Below are 19,355 nucleotides of genomic sequence, written 5' to 3' on the forward strand. Positions count from 1 at the left end.
TCACTCAGCATTCCGGCAAATATATTTATTTCTTTTTTTTGAGGAAATATCAAAATATTGTATCTGCAAGTCCTTGAAAAAATATTATTTAAAAAATCCACGTTTAGTGGTCAGCAAGTCCTTGAAAAAATATTTTTTAAAAATTCACGTTTAGTGGTCAGTAAGTCCTTGAAAAAATATTCTTTAAAAATCCACGTTTAGTGGTCATTAAGTCCTTGAAAAAATATTCTTTAAAAATCCACGTTTAGTGGATTTAGTGGATTATTGGTCTGTTGGTCCTTGAAAAAATATTCTTTAAAAATCCACGTTTATTGGTCTGTGGGTCCTTGAAAAAATATTCTTTAAAAATCCGGGTTTATTAGTCTGTTGGTCCTTGAAAAAAATATTCTTTAAAAATCCACGTTTATTGATCTGTTGGTCCTTGAAAAAAATATTCTTTAAAAATCCACGTTTATTGGTCTGTTGGTCCTTGAAAAAATATTCTTTAAAAATCCACGTTTATTGGTCTGTTGGTCCTTGAAAAAATATTCTTTAAAAATCCACGTTTTTTGGTCTGTTGGTCCTTGAAAAAATATTCTTTAAAAATCCACGTTTATTGGTCTGTTGGTCCTTGAAAAAAATATTCTTTAAAAATCCACGTTTATTGATCTGTTGGTCCTTGAAAAAGATATTTTTTAAAAATCCACGTTTATTGATCTGTTGGTCCTTGAAAAAGATATTCTTTAAAAATCCACGTTTATTGATCTGTTGGTCCTTGAAAAAATATTCTTTAAAAATCCACGTTTATTGATCTGTTGGTCCTTGAAAAAGATATTCTTTAAAAATCCACGTTTATTGATCTGTTGGTCCTTGAAAAAGATATTCTTTAAAAATCCACGTTTAGTGGTCTGTTGGTCCTTGAAAAGATATTTTTTAAAAATCCACGTTTATTGGTCTGTTCTTCCTTGAAAAAATATTCTTTAAAAATCCGGGTTTATTGGTCTGTTGGTCCTTGAAAAAATATTCTTTAAAAATCCAAGTTTATTGGTCTGTTGGTCCTTGAAAAAATATTCTTTAAAAATCCACGTTTATTGGTCTGTTGGTCCTTGAAAAAATATTCTTTAAAAATCCACGTTTATTGGTCTGTAGGTCCTTGAAAAAATATTCTTTAAAAATCCACGTTTATTGGTCTGTTGGTCCTTGAAAAAATATTCTTTAAAAATCCACGTTTATTGGTCTGTTGGTCCTTGAAAAAATATTCTTTAAAAATCCACGTTTATTGGTCTGTTGGTCCTTGAAAAAACATTTTTTAAAAATCCAAGTTTAGTGGTCCGTAAGTTCTTGAAAAAATATTTTTTTAAAAATCCACGTTTATTGGTCTCTTGGTTCTTAAAAAAATATTTTTTAAAAATCCACGTTTATTGGTCCGTAAGTTCTTGAGAAAATATTTTTTAAAAATCAACGTTTATTAGTCTGTTGGTCTTTGAAAAAAATTTCGTTAAAAATCCAGGTTTATTAGTCTATTGGTCCTTGAAAAAAAATTTCTTTAAAAATCCAGGTTTATTAGTCTGTTGGTCCTTGAAAAAAAATTTCTTTAAAAAACCACGTTTATTAGCCTATTGGTCTTTGAAAAAAAATATTTTTTAAAAATCCAAGTTTAGTGGTCCGTAAGTCCTTAAAAAAATATTTTTTAAAAATCCAAGTTTTGATCTGTTGGTCCTTGAAAAAATTTCTTTAAAAGTCCAGGTTTATTAGTCTGTTGGTCCTTGAAAAAATTTTCTTTAAAAATCCACGTTTATTAGTCTGTTGGTCCATGAAAAAATGTATTTAAAATCCAGGATTATTAGTCTGTTGGTCCTTGAAAAAAAATTTCTTTAAAAATCCACTTTTATATAAAATTCACATTAATTAGTGTTTTTGTCCTTGAAAATGTTTCCTTAAAACTCAAAAGCTGGTTCTGAAAAATTCTCTATTATTGGTCCTTGGAATAAAATAATATCCTTTAAAATTCCTCGCCTATTGGTCAATTGTGTTTTAAAAAATATTCTTCATAAAATTCCTTGCCTATTGGTCAATTGTGTTTTAAAAAATATTCTTCAAAAAATCCACGTTTAGTGGTCTGTTGGTCCTTGAAAATTTTTTTATAAAATCCACGTTTGATGGTGTGGATGTTTCGTGAAAAAATATTCTTTAAAAATCCAAGTTTAGACAATGAAAGGTCCTTGATAAATATTTTTTGAAAATCCACATTCAAACAATGAAAGGTCCTTGACAAAATATATGTTAGAGATCCACGTTTTTTGGTATGTTTGTCCTTGAAAAGTATTCTTTAAACATCCGAGTTTTAACGATGAAAGGTCTTTGAAAAATTATTCCTTACAAATCCAGGACAATTAGTCAGTTGGTGTTTGAAAAAAATTTCATTAAAAATCCAGCTTTAGGTCCTTATAAAATATTCTATAAAAAATATTCTATAAAAACAATGAAAGATCCTTAAAATATATTCTTTAAAAATCCACGTTCATCGGTGCATTGAAATCAAAAAAAAAAAAAATATTGGAATTTTCGGTTTTGTTTGTTTTTTGGCCTTTGACTTAGAAAATTGTTTTGATATCTTGGGAAAATTGCTCTGTTTCTGAATTTTCTGTGAAAAAATTCGTATATGATATTTTTGAATTTCTGGAGTTTAAGTAGGAGTTAGACTTTAAATGTATTCTGAGACCTACATTCGAATTTCATGGCGAATATATTTGTACAATATTATGATCCCGTTTAAGGGAAGTGTTTACTTTTTGTGAAAAAAGTTTTTTTGATAAATTATTCACTTTTTCGCCCCAGATACTTTATGCCTAAAATGCAGAAATTCAAAGGAATATTTCGAATTAAAATTTCAGAAAATGTAGAAAAGGGAATATCTTTCCTCGCCCCTTATTTTACGTTAGTCTTCGATGTAAACTTTAATTTTATTCGAGACTGTAATTTTTTAATCATAATCATTAATCATAATCTACTGGTTTTTTCTGTTATTATTATTTTTTGTATTCCCCCCCTCTTCCATATTTTTCAAGATTTTCAGACTAGGATTCCTTGAAATCCTTAAATTTTATTCATGATAACATTATGAGAATTTTGTTTGTCAAAAATTAGTTATAAAAACTATTTTTTTTTCTGTAAAAAAAAAAATTACTTTCACTCGAACCGTTCGTATTCAAAAGTATTTGTTTAAATTTGGACTTTTATGGAAATTTTGAAAGCTCGCGAACATTTCCCAAAAAAGTTTGATATGCCAGTGTTTCTATAACCATTATTTTGTTTTTTTTTTCATTTTAATTCGCTGCAATACCAATAAATACAATGTTTACTATGTATTTTTAAATTTTATTTTACATTTTATTTTTAATTTTTCTAAATAAGTTTAAAAATCATATTAGAGGGGATAGTATACATTTCATATTTACTGAGCGGAGTCCCCGACTTGCACATAAAAATCTGAAATAGCCGATTAGTAAAGTAATGTCAAACCCAATTGTCTTTTCGGTAAATTGTCTCATAAATACTCTCTAAGATGATCTTCTGCAACACAAATTAGTCTGCGTTCCAACACATCCCCTTGATCTACGAATATGCATCCTAATTATGCCAGTAGCCAAAACAAACGAAATATTCAAACACTGTTAGATAGCAGCATATCTTCCTCATTAATTGTACGCACGTTTTGTTTTTTTTTTTTTTTTTTTGTCAGTTTTGAATGTATTCAAATATTTTAAATCTACTTGAAGTGAATAAAAAAATAAGGGAAGATGTCAAATTGTTTTTTATTTTTATTTTGTTTTAAACAAAACAATGTCACTAAGTTGTCACAGCAGATGTGTTAATGTCGAAACACTTTGTTACGAAATCCGGCGTAAAAGTTTGTTTGTTTTGTTTGTTTTGGGTATTATTTGCTGATTTAATTTTTATTTCAACTTTTGCAACACAAAAAAAAAAAAAAAAAAAAAAAACAGACACAAATACTTTTTAAATTCTTTAATTTTAAATTGCTTTTTAAGTATTTTTTGGTTGGTATCTTGATTTGAGATGTGGAGCTTTTTTTGGAAATGTGTACTATAATTGTACGAATAGTACGCAATAGTACTCTATTTGGTCTTGGGTGTATGAATGGAGTTGGAATCCTGGAATTTGATATAGATGTATCCGGAATTGTAGTAAATGGTATTGAATTTGGTATTTAGCGAAAGGATAGAGCTGAAATCCCGAAATTTGATATTGAGGCCATTATAGGTATCTAAGGTTGAGGTATGGGGATTCTTTTAAAAGTGCGTGCTTTAACTGTACGAAAAACGCTAAGTGCTACTAATTTGATATGAATGTCTCTGTTGGTGTCTGTAGTTGTGAGAACAAGGCCGTTTTTGAAATGCGTACTATGAACGTACAGAAATGTACCGCCGGAATAAAGATGGAATTTCGAAATTTGGTGTCGGTACCACTATTGATGTCTAGGGTGGAGAGAAGTATATGGTTTTGGACATGCCGCATACCTGTAAAACAAATTTGGGTAATAAATTTGGGATTGGGTCTTAGGATAGAGCTAAAATTGGGAAATTTGATATTGAGGCCGCTGTTGGTATATAGTTTTGAGCGAAGGAGGTGGTATTGGGAATGCGTACTATGATTGCTCGAAATGTACTAAATTTGTTGTCGAGTGCATAAACAGGCATTGAATATGGAGATCACTCTTGATTTCTAGGATTTTGATATGACGGTGACCAATGAAAAAACGCTGAATTTCCTGATTTTCTAAGAACAATTTTTACGGATCTTCTGACCAAAATTGTGGTGTCTTTTAGGGATTTCTGTAAAAAAAATCGAACTTAATGTACAAAATTTTAATAAAAATACAGGAACTTCCTGGGTATTAATTCGAGGATTTTTTAAAGAATATTAGCTGTAATTTTTAAATAATTCAAACTATTCCCTCAGGTCAGAATTATGTTTATTGTCCAACTTTACATCGAAACATGTTCAAGGATCCCCTGAACCAAAATTGTAGAGATTCTAAGGGATTTATGGTCATAACAATCGTAAAAAATTAGTTAAAGCACTTATTGTCAAAAAAAACAGTGAATTTGGAGTAAACATTCCAGAACTTCTTGACCAAAGATTCGTGGATACTCGTCATATATTGAGGATGTACAGGGTGAGATAAAACAACTGCAACAAAGTCAAACGCCATAATTTTTACATTTTTTTAATTTAATTGAATAAAAGCAAATAATTTCGGAAATAGCATTTCAAATTGTTCGAATTGATGACATTTGCACGAATTATGGCCTTCAAACGCCAATGAAACCGTCCCACTCTGCCCGAATTTTGCTCTGCGGTATTTTGGCTCATTCCCGGCGAAGCGCTTGCCGAGGTGACCGACACTTTGGTATTTTTTAGTGCCAATCTTGCTTTCCAAAATACTCCAGACACAATAGTCCAACGGATTGGTATCCTGACATTTTGGTGGCCATTGTGCGCTGGAGCGAGGAACCTCATTTTGTAACCATTCTTGGGTGGCGTGAGCTGAGTGCGATGGTGCTGAGTCCTGTAGGAATGTTCAAGATCCGCGGCAAAAATTTTGCCCAAGGCTTTAGTACACCCTCCAGAATATATTCGCTATAATATTTGGAATTCATTGTGATGCCACGGTCGGTTAATACGAGCGGAGAGCGACCAACGGCTGTTATGGTGGTCCACACCATCACAATGGCCGGCGCTTGAGTTCTGGTGGCCAACTGAAGGTGCACATTTTCATCTGACCTCTTTGGCAAGTAAACACGATAATTTTGTTTGTTTACAAACTGCTGGACAACGAATATTTTCTCATCGGAGAAACCCAAATTCGGCAGTTCACCACTTTCGGCCGGCCAAGCGAAGCAACTCTTTAGCTCTTTTGAGTCTATTTTCATTCTGTTGAGGTGCACGTTTCTTGCACTTTTTGGAATTTCAATGGCTTTACCCCGGGCTTATTTTTCATGGCTCACGAGCCATTTTTTGGCCACTGGAACGCGGGTTTCGATCAAGGCGCTTCTTTATTTTTCGAACCATTTCCGCTGATGTTGCTATTTTCTTCCGTCCACTGACATCGGGCTACGCTACCTGGATCACGGAAAGGAGCGAACGAACGAGACACAAAAGATTTGTTCACATTTAAATGCTGGAGTGCTCTAACGATAGCCACTTGTGGTTTTCCAGCCAAATATAATATCGCGCTTGAATTCCATCACGAATAACTTTTTTTCTGGAAAATTCTCACCAAAATGCTTTTGTACGCTTGTAAACAATATAATGAGCTGTCACTGGAATAATTTTTACAGCTGTCGGACAAGTGGATTGGAAATGACAGCAGTCTGAAAGTGGTTGCAGTTTTTTCATCTCATCCTGTATTAGTTGCCACTGAAAGCAAATTATAATTGCTTTAAAGTCAAATGTTGATAGGTGGTCTGATCTACTTCAAATATATTCTTTTGTTACGGGAACTTTACTAAATGTGCATAGTGGTGTAGGGTATCATATAGTCGGCCCCTCCCGATTTTTGACTTTTCCTTCCTGGTGAAATAATTGAAACTATACCCTCAAGTCACATACATAAATAATTCCTGGCAAATTGCGTTTATTATTATTAAAAATGTTTCACTGTTTTGTACTTTCCATCCCTGGTGTATATTTTCAAAATTTCAAACCCACACACACAATACATTTATAACACATTTCAATTTAACAAATATTGGTTAATAAATAATTAATCTGATACTAATTGTGTTGTACACCCTTCTCTCTTTACAGGTCGGCGTATGATTAATAATTTATTCCGAACCGAGTAACATGCGATAATGCGTATACGCCCCATTAAAATTTAACATTGGTTGGTAACGATGACATGGCAGAGTGACGTTATTAAATTCAAAATAAAAACTTTATCAAATTAGTAACGAGAAGTTCTACAGAAAATATGGTCTTGTGCCAGAGAGCAATCAACATGTCAATTGAAAAGAAATGATAAAATAAATTCCAAAGAAAAGGAAAAGTGTTAAAACGAAAAAAAGGAAATTAAGTGAAACAAATCGGAAAATACCTAGAATAAAAGTGAATGTAAAGAAAATAATTTTTAATTTGAAAAGAAAAAATAAGAAAAACGCCACAAAATGTCACATTTCGCCACGATATTGGAAAATATTCGAATGGTGGCAATCAAGCGTAGCCCCGTTGCTCAACAGAAACAGGCCAGTCCTAAACAGCCACAACAATGCCCGGTGGCAGTGGTTAGTGATTCGGCAAAGGTATGTGATGGTGGCGGCGGGGGTGGTGATGGGGTAGGAGGCAATGAAATGAACTCCACCTCATCTCTTTCACAACAAGACATTCCACAGGAAAAAACAATGACCAACAATCACCAACACAATCATCATGGACAGCCGGCAACCAGCACCAAATCAAACACAGCTGCAGCCAACAACAGTCATCAGCAGCAGCAGCAGCAGCAGCAGCTGAATTCGCATAGCAATGAAGAAACCCGGCCCAACGTCTCCTCCAGCAGTGCCACGGGCACTCCGGTTAAACATCAACACAAACGACAAAGCATATCGGCACGCGGTTCAATTGGTTCGGCGGAAACCAGTCGTAATTCGCCCGGTCGGGATCGATCTAATCGCAATGCAAATGTCATCGTTGAAATCGATTCGAGTGGAGCCACCGTCAGTTCAAGAAACACATCGTCCGGCGGCGGTAGTCGTGGCTCTCGTGAACTTTCTCCCACACCGAAAAATCAACAACGTAAAATGTCGACCGATTTTCGTTCGCGGGCCGGTAGCTTCATCCATGTCGACGAGGAGGGCAGGAGCATTTTGATGCGTAAACCGGTGCGTTTGAAGAACATCGAAGGACGCCCGGAGGTCTATGATACGCTGCACTTTAAGGGCAGGGAGGTGAGTAGAAATTTAAACCAATTAGTTCGTAACTGGAAATGAGAATAAGGTCCCTTTTGGAGGACGTGGTTTTTTAAAGAAAATATTTTCAAGGGTCAAAAGTGGATTTTAAAGAATTTTTTCCCAAGGAATAACGTGGATTTTTAAAGAATATTTTTTCAAGGACCCATGAACGTGGATTTTTAAAGAATTTTTTTTCAAGGAGCCATGAACGTGGATTTTTAAAGAATATTTTTTAAAGGACGAACAGACCTATAAACGTGGATTTTTAAAGAATATTTTTTCAAGGACCAATAAACGTGGATTTTTAAAGAATATTTTTTCAAGGACCCATAAACGTGGATTTTTAAAGAATATTTTTTCAAGGACCCATAAACGTGGATTTTTAAAGAATATTTTTTTAAGCACCCATAAACGTGGATTTTTAAAGAATATTTTTTCAAGGACGAATGAAGCTATAAACGTGGATTTTTAAAGAATATTTTTTCAGGGACCTTCATAACCATCAAACGTGGATTTTGAGAGAATTTTTTTTCAAGGTAATTCATACCCATCAAACGTGGATTTTTAAAGAATATTTTTTTTTCAAGGAGCTTCATACCTGTCAAACGATGATTTTGAGGGAATATTATTTTCAGGGAACTTCATACCCATCAGACGATGATTTTGAGGGAATATTATTTTCAGGGAACTTCATACCCATCAGACGATGATTTTTAAAGAATATTTTTTTCAAGGACACTCCTACAAAAATTAAATATCAACACCATCAGCAATAACCAGGACAGCAATGGCTAAAAGTTAACAGCGAACCACTAGACGGATATTGTTGTTAACAACTTGTAATGTTTTTTGAAGTTGTTGTTGTTGCTATTTCTTGTTGTTACATTTTTCTTGCATAGTCAGACATGTGTAACAAGTTTTATATTCATTTGTACATATGGTAATAAAAATGTAAACATACATGTGTACATATATACGTATGTATGCTTCCATGTGTTATCCTATGAACATGTGTGAGAATTCCGTTTGGGGAAGAAATCCATGCATATATCCGGTATTATGCCCCACAATGGGCATATTATTGTTGACGACAGGCATAATAAAAGAGAGAGAGAGAGAGAGAAATAAAACTATTTTCAGAAAGCGGCATGCGAGACATATACCCACATATACGCATATATGTAAATATTGTGAGGACAAGTTAAGAGACATTTAAATACATGTGTACAAATATAAGTGGATTTTGGAACTTTCAAGAAAGTGTCGAAGCAAAAAAGGGTGATGTAAAGAGGGCTGTGGAAGAAAGTGCGAAAGAAATATTAGATAAGTTGAAGACCAGTAGCCTTTTATAATAAAAAGAGGTCTTTGAAAATAATCGTTAAAAATACCCGTTTATTGGTCTGAAAATCTTTGAAAATTTATTATTCAGACATCCGCGTTTGATGTCCTTGAAAAAATATTCTTTAAAAAACCATATTTATTGCTCTGTTGGTCCTTGAACAAATATTCTTTAAAAATCCAATTTTTATGGATCTGAAGGTCCTTGAAAAAGTATTCTTTAAAAATATTATTTAACAAACGTTTGACAGGTCTCAAGATCCTTGAAAAATATTCTTTAAAAATCCAGGATTGAAGGCTGTGAAGGTCGTTGAAAAAATATTCTTTAAAAATCCACTTTTGATTTCAGTGAAGGTCGTTGAAAAAATATTCTTTAAAAATCCACGTTTGATGGCTGTGAATGTCCTTGAAAAATATTCCTTAAAAATCCATGTTTGATGGCCGTGAAGGTCCTTGAAAAATATTCCTTAAAAATCCATGTTTGATGGCTCTGAAGGTCCTTGAAAATATTTTCTTTAAAAATCCACGTTTGATGGCTGTGACGGTCCTTGAAAAAATATTCTTTAAAAATCCACGTTTGATGGCTGTGAAGGTCCTTGAAAAAATATTCTTTTAAAATCCACGTTTGATGGCTGTGAAGGTCCTTGAAAAAATATTTTTTAAAAATCCACGTTTGATGGCTGTGAAGGTCCTTGAAAAAATATTCTTTAAAAATCCACGTTTGATGGCTGTGAAGGTCCTTGAAAAAATATTCTTTAAAAATCCACGTTTGATGGCTGTGAAGGTCCTTGAAAAAATATTCTTTAAAAATCCACGTTTGATGGCTGTGAAGGTCCTTGAAAAAATATTCTTTAAAAATCCACGTTTGATGGCTGTGAAGGTCCTTGAAAAAATATTCTTTAAAAATCCACGTTTGATGGCTGTGAAGGTCCTTGAAAAAATATTCTTTAAAAATCCACGTTTGATGGCTGTGAAGGTCCTTGAAAAAATATTCTTTAAAAATTCATGTGTCATGGCTCTGTAGGTCCTTGCAAAAATATTCTTTAAAAATCCACGTTTGATGGCAGTAAAGGTCCTTGAAAAAATATTCTTTAAAAATCCACCTTTGACGACAAAAATATTCTTTAAAAGTCTACGTTTGATGGCATTGAAGGTCCTTGAAAAAATATTCTCTAAAAATCCACGTTTGATGGCAGTGAAGGTCCTTGAAAAAATATTCCTTAAAAATCCACGTTTGATGACAGTGAAGGTCCTTGAAAAATATTCTTTAAGAATCCACGTTTGATGGCTCTGAAAGTCCTTAAATAAATATTCTATAAAAATCCACGATTGATAGCTCCGAAGGTCCATGAAAAAATATTCTTTAAAAATCCACGTTTAATAACTCCGAAGGTCCATTAAAAAATATTCTTTTAAAGTCCACGTTTGATAGCTCTGAAGGTCCATGAAGAAATATTCTTTAAAAATCCACGTTTGATGGGTCTGTTGGACCTTGAAAAAATATTCTGTAAAAACCCCCGTCTGTAGGTCCCTAAGAATCTGAAGGTCCTTAAAAATAATCTTTAGAAATCCTCGCTCATTTGTCTGCTGATCCTTGAATAATTATTCTTTAAACTCCATGTTTGATGACTCTGAAGAAAAAATATTCTTTAAAAATCCACATTTGATGCCTCCTCTTATAGGCCCTGAATATTTTTCTTTGTCTCCATATGAGGTATTTCTGATAGAAGAGCCGTAGTTCTTCTCATAGAAGAGCAGGAGATCTTCCCATAGAAGTCCAGAAGATCTTCCCATAGAAGACCAGGAGGTATTCCCATAGAAGACCAGTAGGTCTTCTCATGGAAGACCAAGAAGACCTCCTCATAGTAGACCATGAAGGTCTTCTCATAGAAGTGCAGGAGGTTTTCTCATAGAAGTCCAGGAGGTCTTCTCATAGAAGACCAGGAGGTCTTCTCACAGAAGACCAGGAGGTCTTCTCATAGAAGACCAGGAGGTCTTCTCATAGAAGACCAGGAGGTCTTCTCATAGAAGACCAGGAGGTCTTCTCATAGAAGACCAGGAGGTCTTCTCACAGAAGACCAGGAGGTCTTCTCATAGAAGACCAGGAGTCTTCTCACAGAAGACCAGGAGGTCTTCTCACAGAAGACCAGGAGGTCTTCTCACAGAAGACCAGGAGGTCTTCTCACAGAAGACCAGGAGGTCTTCTCACAGAAGACCAGGAGGTTTTCTCACAGAAGACCAGGAGGTCTCTCATAGAAGACCAGGAGGTCTTCTCATAGAAGACCAGGTGGTCTTCTCATAGAGACCAGGTGGTCTTCTCATAGAAGACCAGGTGGTCTCTCATAGAAGACCAGGTGGTCTTCTCATAGAAGACCAGGTGGTCTTCTCATAGAAGACCAGGTGGTCTTCTCATAGAAGACCAGGTGGTGTGGTCTTCTCATAGAAGACCAGGTGGTCTTCTCATAGAAGACCAGGTGGTCTTCTCATAGAAGACCAGGTGGTCTTCTCATAGAAGACCAGGTGGTCTTCTCATAGAAGACCAGGTGGTCTTCTCATAGAAGACCAGGTGGTCTTCTCATAGAAGACCAGGTGGTCTTCTCATAGAAGACCAGGTGGTCTTCTCATAGAAGACCAGGTGGTCTTCTCATAGAAGACCAGGTGGTCTTCTCATAGAAGACCAGGTGGTCTTCTCATAGAAGACCAGGTGGTCTTCTCATAGAAGACCAGGTGGTCTTCTCATAGAAGACCAGGTGGTCTTCTCATAGAAGACCAGGTGGTCTTCTCATAGAATACCAGGTGGTCTTCTCATAGAAGACCAGGTGGTCTTCTCATAGAAGACCAGGAGGTCTTCTCACAGAAGACCAGGAGGTCTTCTCACAGAAGACCAGGAGGTCTTCTCACAGAAGACCAGGAGGTCTTCTCATAGAAGACCAGGAGGTCTTCTTAAGGTCTTCTCATAGAAGACCAGGAGGTCTTCTCATAGAAGACCAGGAGGTCTTCTCATAGAAGACCAGGAGGTCTTCTCATAGAAGACCAGGAGGTCTTCTCATAGAAGACCAGGAGGTCTTCTCATAGAAGACCAGGAGGTCTTCTTAAGGTCTTCTCATAGAATACCAGGTGGTCTTCTCATAGAAGACCAGGAGGTCTTCTCACAGAAGACCAGGAGGTCTTCTCACAGAAGACCAGGAGGTCTTCTCACAGAAGACCAGGAGGTCTTCTCACAGAAGACCAGGAGGTCTTCTCACAGAAGACCAGGAGGTCTTCTCACAGAAGACCAGGAGGTCTTCTCACAGAAGACCAGGAGGTCTTCTCACAGAAGACCAGGAGGTCTTCTCACAGAAGACCAGGAGGTCTTCTCACAGAAGACCAGGAGGTCTTCTCATAGAAGACCAGGTGGTCTTCTCATAGAAGACCAGGTGGTCTTCTCATAGAAGACCAGGTGGTCTTCTTATAGAAGACCAGGTGGTCTTCTCATAGAAGACCAGGTGGTCTTCTCATAGAAGACCAGGTGGTCTTCTCATAGAAGACCAGGTGGTCTTCTCATAGAAGACCAGGTTAGACCGTCTTCTCATAGAAGACCAGGTGGTCTTCTCATAGAAGACCAGGAGGTCTTCTCATAGAAGACCAGGTGGTCTTCTCATAGAAGACCAGGAGGTCTTCTCATAGAAGACCAGGTGGTATTCTCATAGAAGACCAGGTGGTCTTCTCATAGAAGACCAGGTGGTCTTCTCATAGAAGACCAGGAGGTCTTCTCATAGAAGACCAGGAGGTCTTCTCATAGAAGACCAGGAGGTCTTCTCATAGAAGACCAGGAGGTCTTCTCATAGAAGACCAGGAGGTCTTCTCATAGAAGACCAGGAGGTCTTCTCATAGAAGACCAGGAGGTCTTCTCACAGAAGATAAGGAGGTCTTCTCATAGAAGACCAGGAGGTCTTCTCATAGAAGACCAGGAGGTCTTCTCATAGAAGACCAGGAGGTCTTCTCACAGAAGATAAGGAGGTCTTCTCATAGAAGACCAGGAGGTCTTCTCATAGAAGACCAGGTGGTCTTCTCATAGAAGACCAGTTGGTCTTCTCATAGAAGACCAGTTGGTCTTCTCATAGAAGACCAGTTGGTCTTCTCATAGAAGACCAGGTGGTCTTCTCATAGAAGACCAGGTGGTCTTCTCATAGAAGACCAGGTGGTCATCTCATAGAAGACCAGGTGGTCTTCTCATAGAAGACCAGGTGGTCTTCTCATAGAAGACCAGGTGGTCTTCTCATAGAAGACCAGGTGGTCTTCTCATAGAAGACCAGGTGGTCTTCTCATAGAAGACCAGGTGGTCTTCTCATAGAAGACCAGGTGGTCTTCTCATAGAAGACCAGGTGGTCTTCTCATAGAAGACAAGACCAGGTGGTCTTCTCATAGAAGACCAGGTGGTCTTCTATAGAAGACCAGTGGACCTGGAACGGTCTTCTCATAGAAGACCTGGGAAGGTCTTCTCATAGAAGGACCATGTAGGTCTTCTCATAGAAACCAGTAGGTCTTCTCATAGAAGACCTGTAGGTCTTCTCATAGAAGACCTGTAGGTCTTCTCATAGAAGTCCTGTAGGTCTTCTCATAGAAGACCAGTAGGTCTTCTCCTAGAAGACCAGTAGGTCTTCTCCTAGAAGACAGTAGGTCTTCTCCTAGAAGACCAGTAGGTCTCTCATAGAAGACAGTAGGTCTTCTCCTAGAAGACCAGTAGGTCTTCTCATAGAAGACCAGTAGGTCTTCTCATAGAAGGACCAGTAGGTCTTCTCATAGAAGACCAGTAGGTCTTCTCATAGAAGACCAGTAGGTCTTCTCATAGAAGACCAGTAGGTCTTCTCATAGAAGACCAGTAGGTCTTCTCATAGAAGACCAGTAGGTCTTCTCATAGAAGACCAGTAGGTCTTCTCATAGAAGACCAGTAGGTCTTCTCATAGAAGACCAGTAGGTCTTCTCATAGAAGACCAGTAGGTCTTCTCATAGAAGACCAGTAGGTCTTCTCATAGAAGACCAGTAGGTCTTCTCATAGAAGACCAGTAGGTCTTCTCATAGAAGACCAGTAGGTCTTCTCATAGAAGACCAGTAGGTCTTCTCATAGAAGACCAGTAGGTCTTCTCATAGAAGACCAGTAGGTCTTCTCATAGAAGACCAGTAGGTCTTCTCATAGAAGACCAGTAGGTCTTCTCATAGAAGACCAGTAGGTCTTCTCATAGAAGACCAGTAGGTCTTCTCATAGAAGACCAGTAGGTCTTCTCATAGAAGACCAGTAGGTCTTCTCATAGAAGACCAGTAGGTCTTCTCATAGAAGACCAGTAGGTCTTCTCATAGAAGACCAGTAGGTCTTCTCATAGAAGACCAGTAGGTCTTCTCATAGAAGACCAGTAGGTCTTCTCATAGAAGACCAGGATGTCATCTCACTGAAGGCCAGGAGGTCTTCTGATGGAAGACATGGAAGTAGAAGGCCAAGAGGTCTTCTCATAGTCGATATCTCTCAAAATTTTGATCTCATGCCAAACAAAATTCTGATATAAAAGTTAATGTTCACAACAACACCACACATATTTTAACAACAATACTCCACACGTAATCCACACATGCATATGTGTTATGCCGACATATATCTCTCTGTCTCCATACGAGGTACATTTTTTTTCGTTTTGTTAATAGTAAAAGTTTTATTTGAATTTTATTGTAATTTATTTAAGTTTAATCTCCTGCAAAGCCAGCAAGACACAGACACACTCATACGTGGCCACACATACATTCCCAAAAAAAAGAAGAATATGTCGAACCACAGAATTGACATTCATTGAAGTTTTTTCTTTGTTTTTTTTCTTCTACCCTCCTGTTCGACCTCATAATGTCACAAGAAAAGCCAAAAGTTGTCTTCACCTCCCTCTTAATGCCACTTTTATTATTGTTATTGCTGTTGTTGTTTCTGTTCAAGCCCAAATTGCTGTTGTCAAAATGTTTTGCAAAAATTAAGAGACCAAAAAAAGAAAACACCAAAAAAATAAACTTTAAATTAGCAGCATTAAAAAGAAGTTAATTAATGATGGGAAACGTAGATATGCAAACAAACATTTCTAAGTTTTTTCAAACCTCTCTCTCTTTTTCACGCTCTCGCTCTCTTTATGAGCCTACGTGCGGTTCCTGTAACTTTGAGTCTGTGGTTGAGGCCGTAAATGCATCTTTAATGAGGCAATAATTGCGGAATTTTTATACTTCCTCCCGCTGCTGATGGTGGGTTGTTAATTAGGCGTTGAAGATTTAAAATCTTGTGGTTTTTGCTTTGCGGCATTTGTTTTGTTCGGCATTGGGAAAGAGATTTCTTTTAATTAACTTTCTATGGAAAGTGCCTGGATTTGATTTTATGTGGGGGTGGGCTTTAAAAATAGGATGTTGTGGGAAGGAATTCTGGAACCTAGCAATTATTGGCCGGAAACAACGTCTACTTTACAGCAGCTGCTTCGATCAGAGCAATATAATTTTATTAAAAATAGTAAAAGGACTGAAAAGGATACGTTTCGATACTCAGTAAAACTTTGGCCTGTTTCAATCGGTGTTCTCAGCATATGGCTCCTTTTTCCCATTTGGATCTACATATCCTAACTTTACACTAGATCTAATACGAGTGTCAGCGTAGGTGTGTGATAAGGCTGTATTTTTGGAAATTTTTATTCAAAGGGTACAAAAGGTACTAAAGTGTACTAAAAATTGAATAATTTGCATTGGAATTCTGAAAGTTGGCCTGAGAGGGCAAGAAAGATGTGACAGAAGGTCTTTGGAAATTCGAAGTTTAAGGTTACGAAAAGTCGTAAAATGGTACTAAAAATCTAAAATTGTACCATGTACTGAAATTCGGTATGAGAACCATGGTTGGAACGTAAGTTGAATATATGAAGGTAGTTTTGGAAATATGTACTAAGTTTCCGAAATATACTAAATGATACCAAATTTGGAACAGTTTGGTTAAGTGTAAACTGAAGAAGCTGGAAATTCGTATTGGGGCCCTTGTTTGTGGATGGTTCGTGATAAAGAGTTGTTTTTGGAAATGTGTACCACAAGTGTTCGGAAAGTACTAAATAGTACTATATTTGGTACAATTTGGTATTGGTTGAAAATATGAAGCTTAAATTCTTAAATTTGTTGTTTGGGTCGTTGTTCATGTAAAGCCTGGACAATGGAGGTGTTTTTGGAAATATGTACCATAATTGTACGAAAAGTACTGAATAGTGCTGTAGTTGCTATTGGGTGAAAGGGTAGAGATAAAATTCTAAAATTTGATATTTATATTACTGACGGTATATATGTTTGATGTTTCGAAATGCTTCCTATATTTGTGCGAAAAGTAAGTAAGTGGTGAGGAGATACAGCTGGAATCCTCAAATTTGATATTGAGGTCACTTTCGGTCACTAGGGTTAAGATATAGAACGGTTTTACAAATGTGTACTAAAATTTTATGAAGAGTACTAAATGTTACTAAATTTAGTATTCAGTCAATGTATTGAACTTGAATCCCGAAGTATGATATTGAGGTCTCCATTGCTATAAGAGGTTAAGATGTGGAGGAGACGCATACTATAATTGTTCAAAACGCACTAACTGGTACTAAATTGATACTGGATGAAGGGATAGGGCTGGAATCCTCAAATTTGATATTGAGGTCTCTGTTGGTATTTGGAATTGAGATATGAAGACAGCTTGGAAAATGCGTCCAATGAACGTACGAGAAGTGCAATATGACATAAAATGTGCCGTTGGGTGTATGGATAGCGATGGAATAGTGAAATTTGGTATTGAGGTCACTGTTGTGGGCTAGGGTTTAGAGAAGGAGGAGGTTTTGGACAAGCGAAAAGACCATCAAATGTGGATTTTTAAGAATATGGGTTCAAGAACCTTCAGAGCCATAAAAAGGGGATTTTTAAAGAATATTTTTTCATGGACCACAGGGTCATCAGGCATGGATTTTTAAAGGATGCTTGTTCAAGGACCTAAGGGCAATCAGATGAAGATTTTGAAGGAATATTTTTCAAACACATCAGAGTCACCAGACGTGGATTTTTGAAGAATATTTTTTCAAACACATCAGAGTCACCAGACGTGGATTTTTGAAGAATATTTTTTCAAGGACATCAGGGTCATCAGACTTGGATTTTTAAAGAATATTTTTCCAGGACCTCAATGTCAGAATAAAGAATATTTTTTCAATTACCTCAGGATTTTAAGAATTATTTTCTCAAGGATTTTAAGGAATATTTTTTCAAGCACCTCAGGATTTTAAGGAATATTTCTTCAAGGGCCTCAGGGTCATCAAATGTGAATTTTAAGGAATATTTTTAAAGACCTCTGGGTTCTAAGGAATAATTTTTCAAAGACGTCAGGATTTTAAGGAATATTTTTTAAAGGTCATCCTCAGGGTCATCAGACGTGGATTTTTAAAGAATATTTTTTCAAGGACCTCTGGGTCATGAGACGTAGATTTTTAACGAATATTTTTGAAGGGATCTCAGGGATGTCAGACGTGGATTTTTAAAGAATATTTTTTCAAGGACTCACCGACCCATAAACGTGGATTTTTAAAGAATATGTTTTTTCAAGGACCTTCAGACCAATAAACGTGGATTTTTAAAGAATATTTTTTCAATGACCTACAGACCAATAAACGTGGATTTTTAAAGAATATTTTTTCAATGACCTACAGACCAATAAACGTGGATTTTTAAAGAATATTTTTTCAATGACCTACAGACCAATAAACGTGGATTTTATAAAAATATTTTTTCAAGGACCTTCAGACCAATAAACGTGGATTTTTAAAACATATTTTTTAAGGACCTACAGACCAATATTTTTTTAAAGAATATTTGTTAAGGACCTACAGACCAATATTTTTTTTAAAGAATATTATTTAAGCACCTACTGACCAATAAACGTGGATTTTTAAAGAATAGTTTTTCAGGACCTACAGACCAATAAACGTGGATTTTTAAACAATATTTTTAAAGACCTACAGACCAATAAACGTGGATTTTAAATGAATATTTTTTCAAGGACCTAAAGACCAATAAACGTGGATTTTTAAAGAATAAAGAATTTCTGGGCCTTGTACGTTGTATTTTTCTCTCCTTACAAAACAATTTTAACTATTCCATTCATTCTTAACATCTTATCACTGTGTGACCATTAACTACACAAAATTTTGTCGCTTAAATTCTTCTGGCAGTTAATTTTTTTCCACCTCACAAATTAACAATTTAATAAAGTCACAATTTAATAAAAATAAATTATGTTACCGTTTTTTCGGAAATGATCCACCTGACTAATTGGCATTAACAGACAGACGTCACAAAAATGAACAGCAGGACATTTGTGGCCACCTGATGAGCCCTAATAAGGCAGGAGACCGAAACAATGGTAAAGGTAATGGAAACTTTTGTATGTCTCTTTGGTTATGTTCGTCATGTTGTTGTTGTTAGCATAACAACAAAAATTATACAATGGCATATCCAACAGTGAAGTTGAGGTAGAGAAACAAACAGCCAAGAACAACATGAAATTATTATTGTTTTAATTTAATTTGTGTGCGTGTGTCAATGCCGGAGGTGTTTTGGTTGGAAATTGTGAAGAGGAAGCAATGAGGGTGGGTGGGATTTTGTGTTGTTAAGATTTATTTCTTGTATTTTATTGTTGTTGCCATAAAAAATCTCGGTGCCGTTTATTTATACACATTTGTGAGGATTTCAAAATTTTAAAAATAAAAAATCTTCGGCCACATCTTATATTGCTGAGGAAGGTTTGTAGGTTTTGTGTGCATTGGCATGGAATCCTTAGTTGAACTTCGTCGCCTACCTGGTTTATTTGACATCACGTTTTTGTCGCATAAAATTTCAATTCATTTTTAAATGTTTTCTTTTGAGTGAAAATATTAATGTCATAAAATATAATCGGCCTAAAATAGGCTTACGAACACAATATTTTTTCTTGAATAAAAATACCGAGTATCCATGATTAGATTTATGTTAATATTGACATGTATCTGAGGTTCAATAGGG

At 36.0% G+C, this 19,355-nt stretch overlaps 1 protein-coding gene across 1 annotated transcript in view; it reads left to right on the plus strand.

Moving 5' to 3' along the window:
- Window positions 1-19,355, plus strand: part of LOC101891936 (nitric oxide synthase) — a 143,333-nt gene that overhangs the window by 5,219 nt on the left and 118,759 nt on the right. The window contains exon 2 of the mRNA XM_059125611.1: window positions 6,811-7,949. Coding sequence (XP_058981594.1) covers window positions 7,170-7,949 — 780 coding nt within the window. The 5' untranslated portion in view covers window positions 6,811-7,169. The remainder of the gene's footprint in view (window positions 1-6,810; window positions 7,950-19,355) is intronic.

This window comes from Musca domestica, unplaced genomic scaffold (genome assembly GCF_030504385.1).
Source record: "Musca domestica strain aabys unplaced genomic scaffold, Musca_domestica.polishedcontigs.V.1.1 34, whole genome shotgun sequence".
NCBI lineage: Eukaryota > Metazoa > Arthropoda > Insecta > Diptera > Muscidae > Musca > Musca domestica.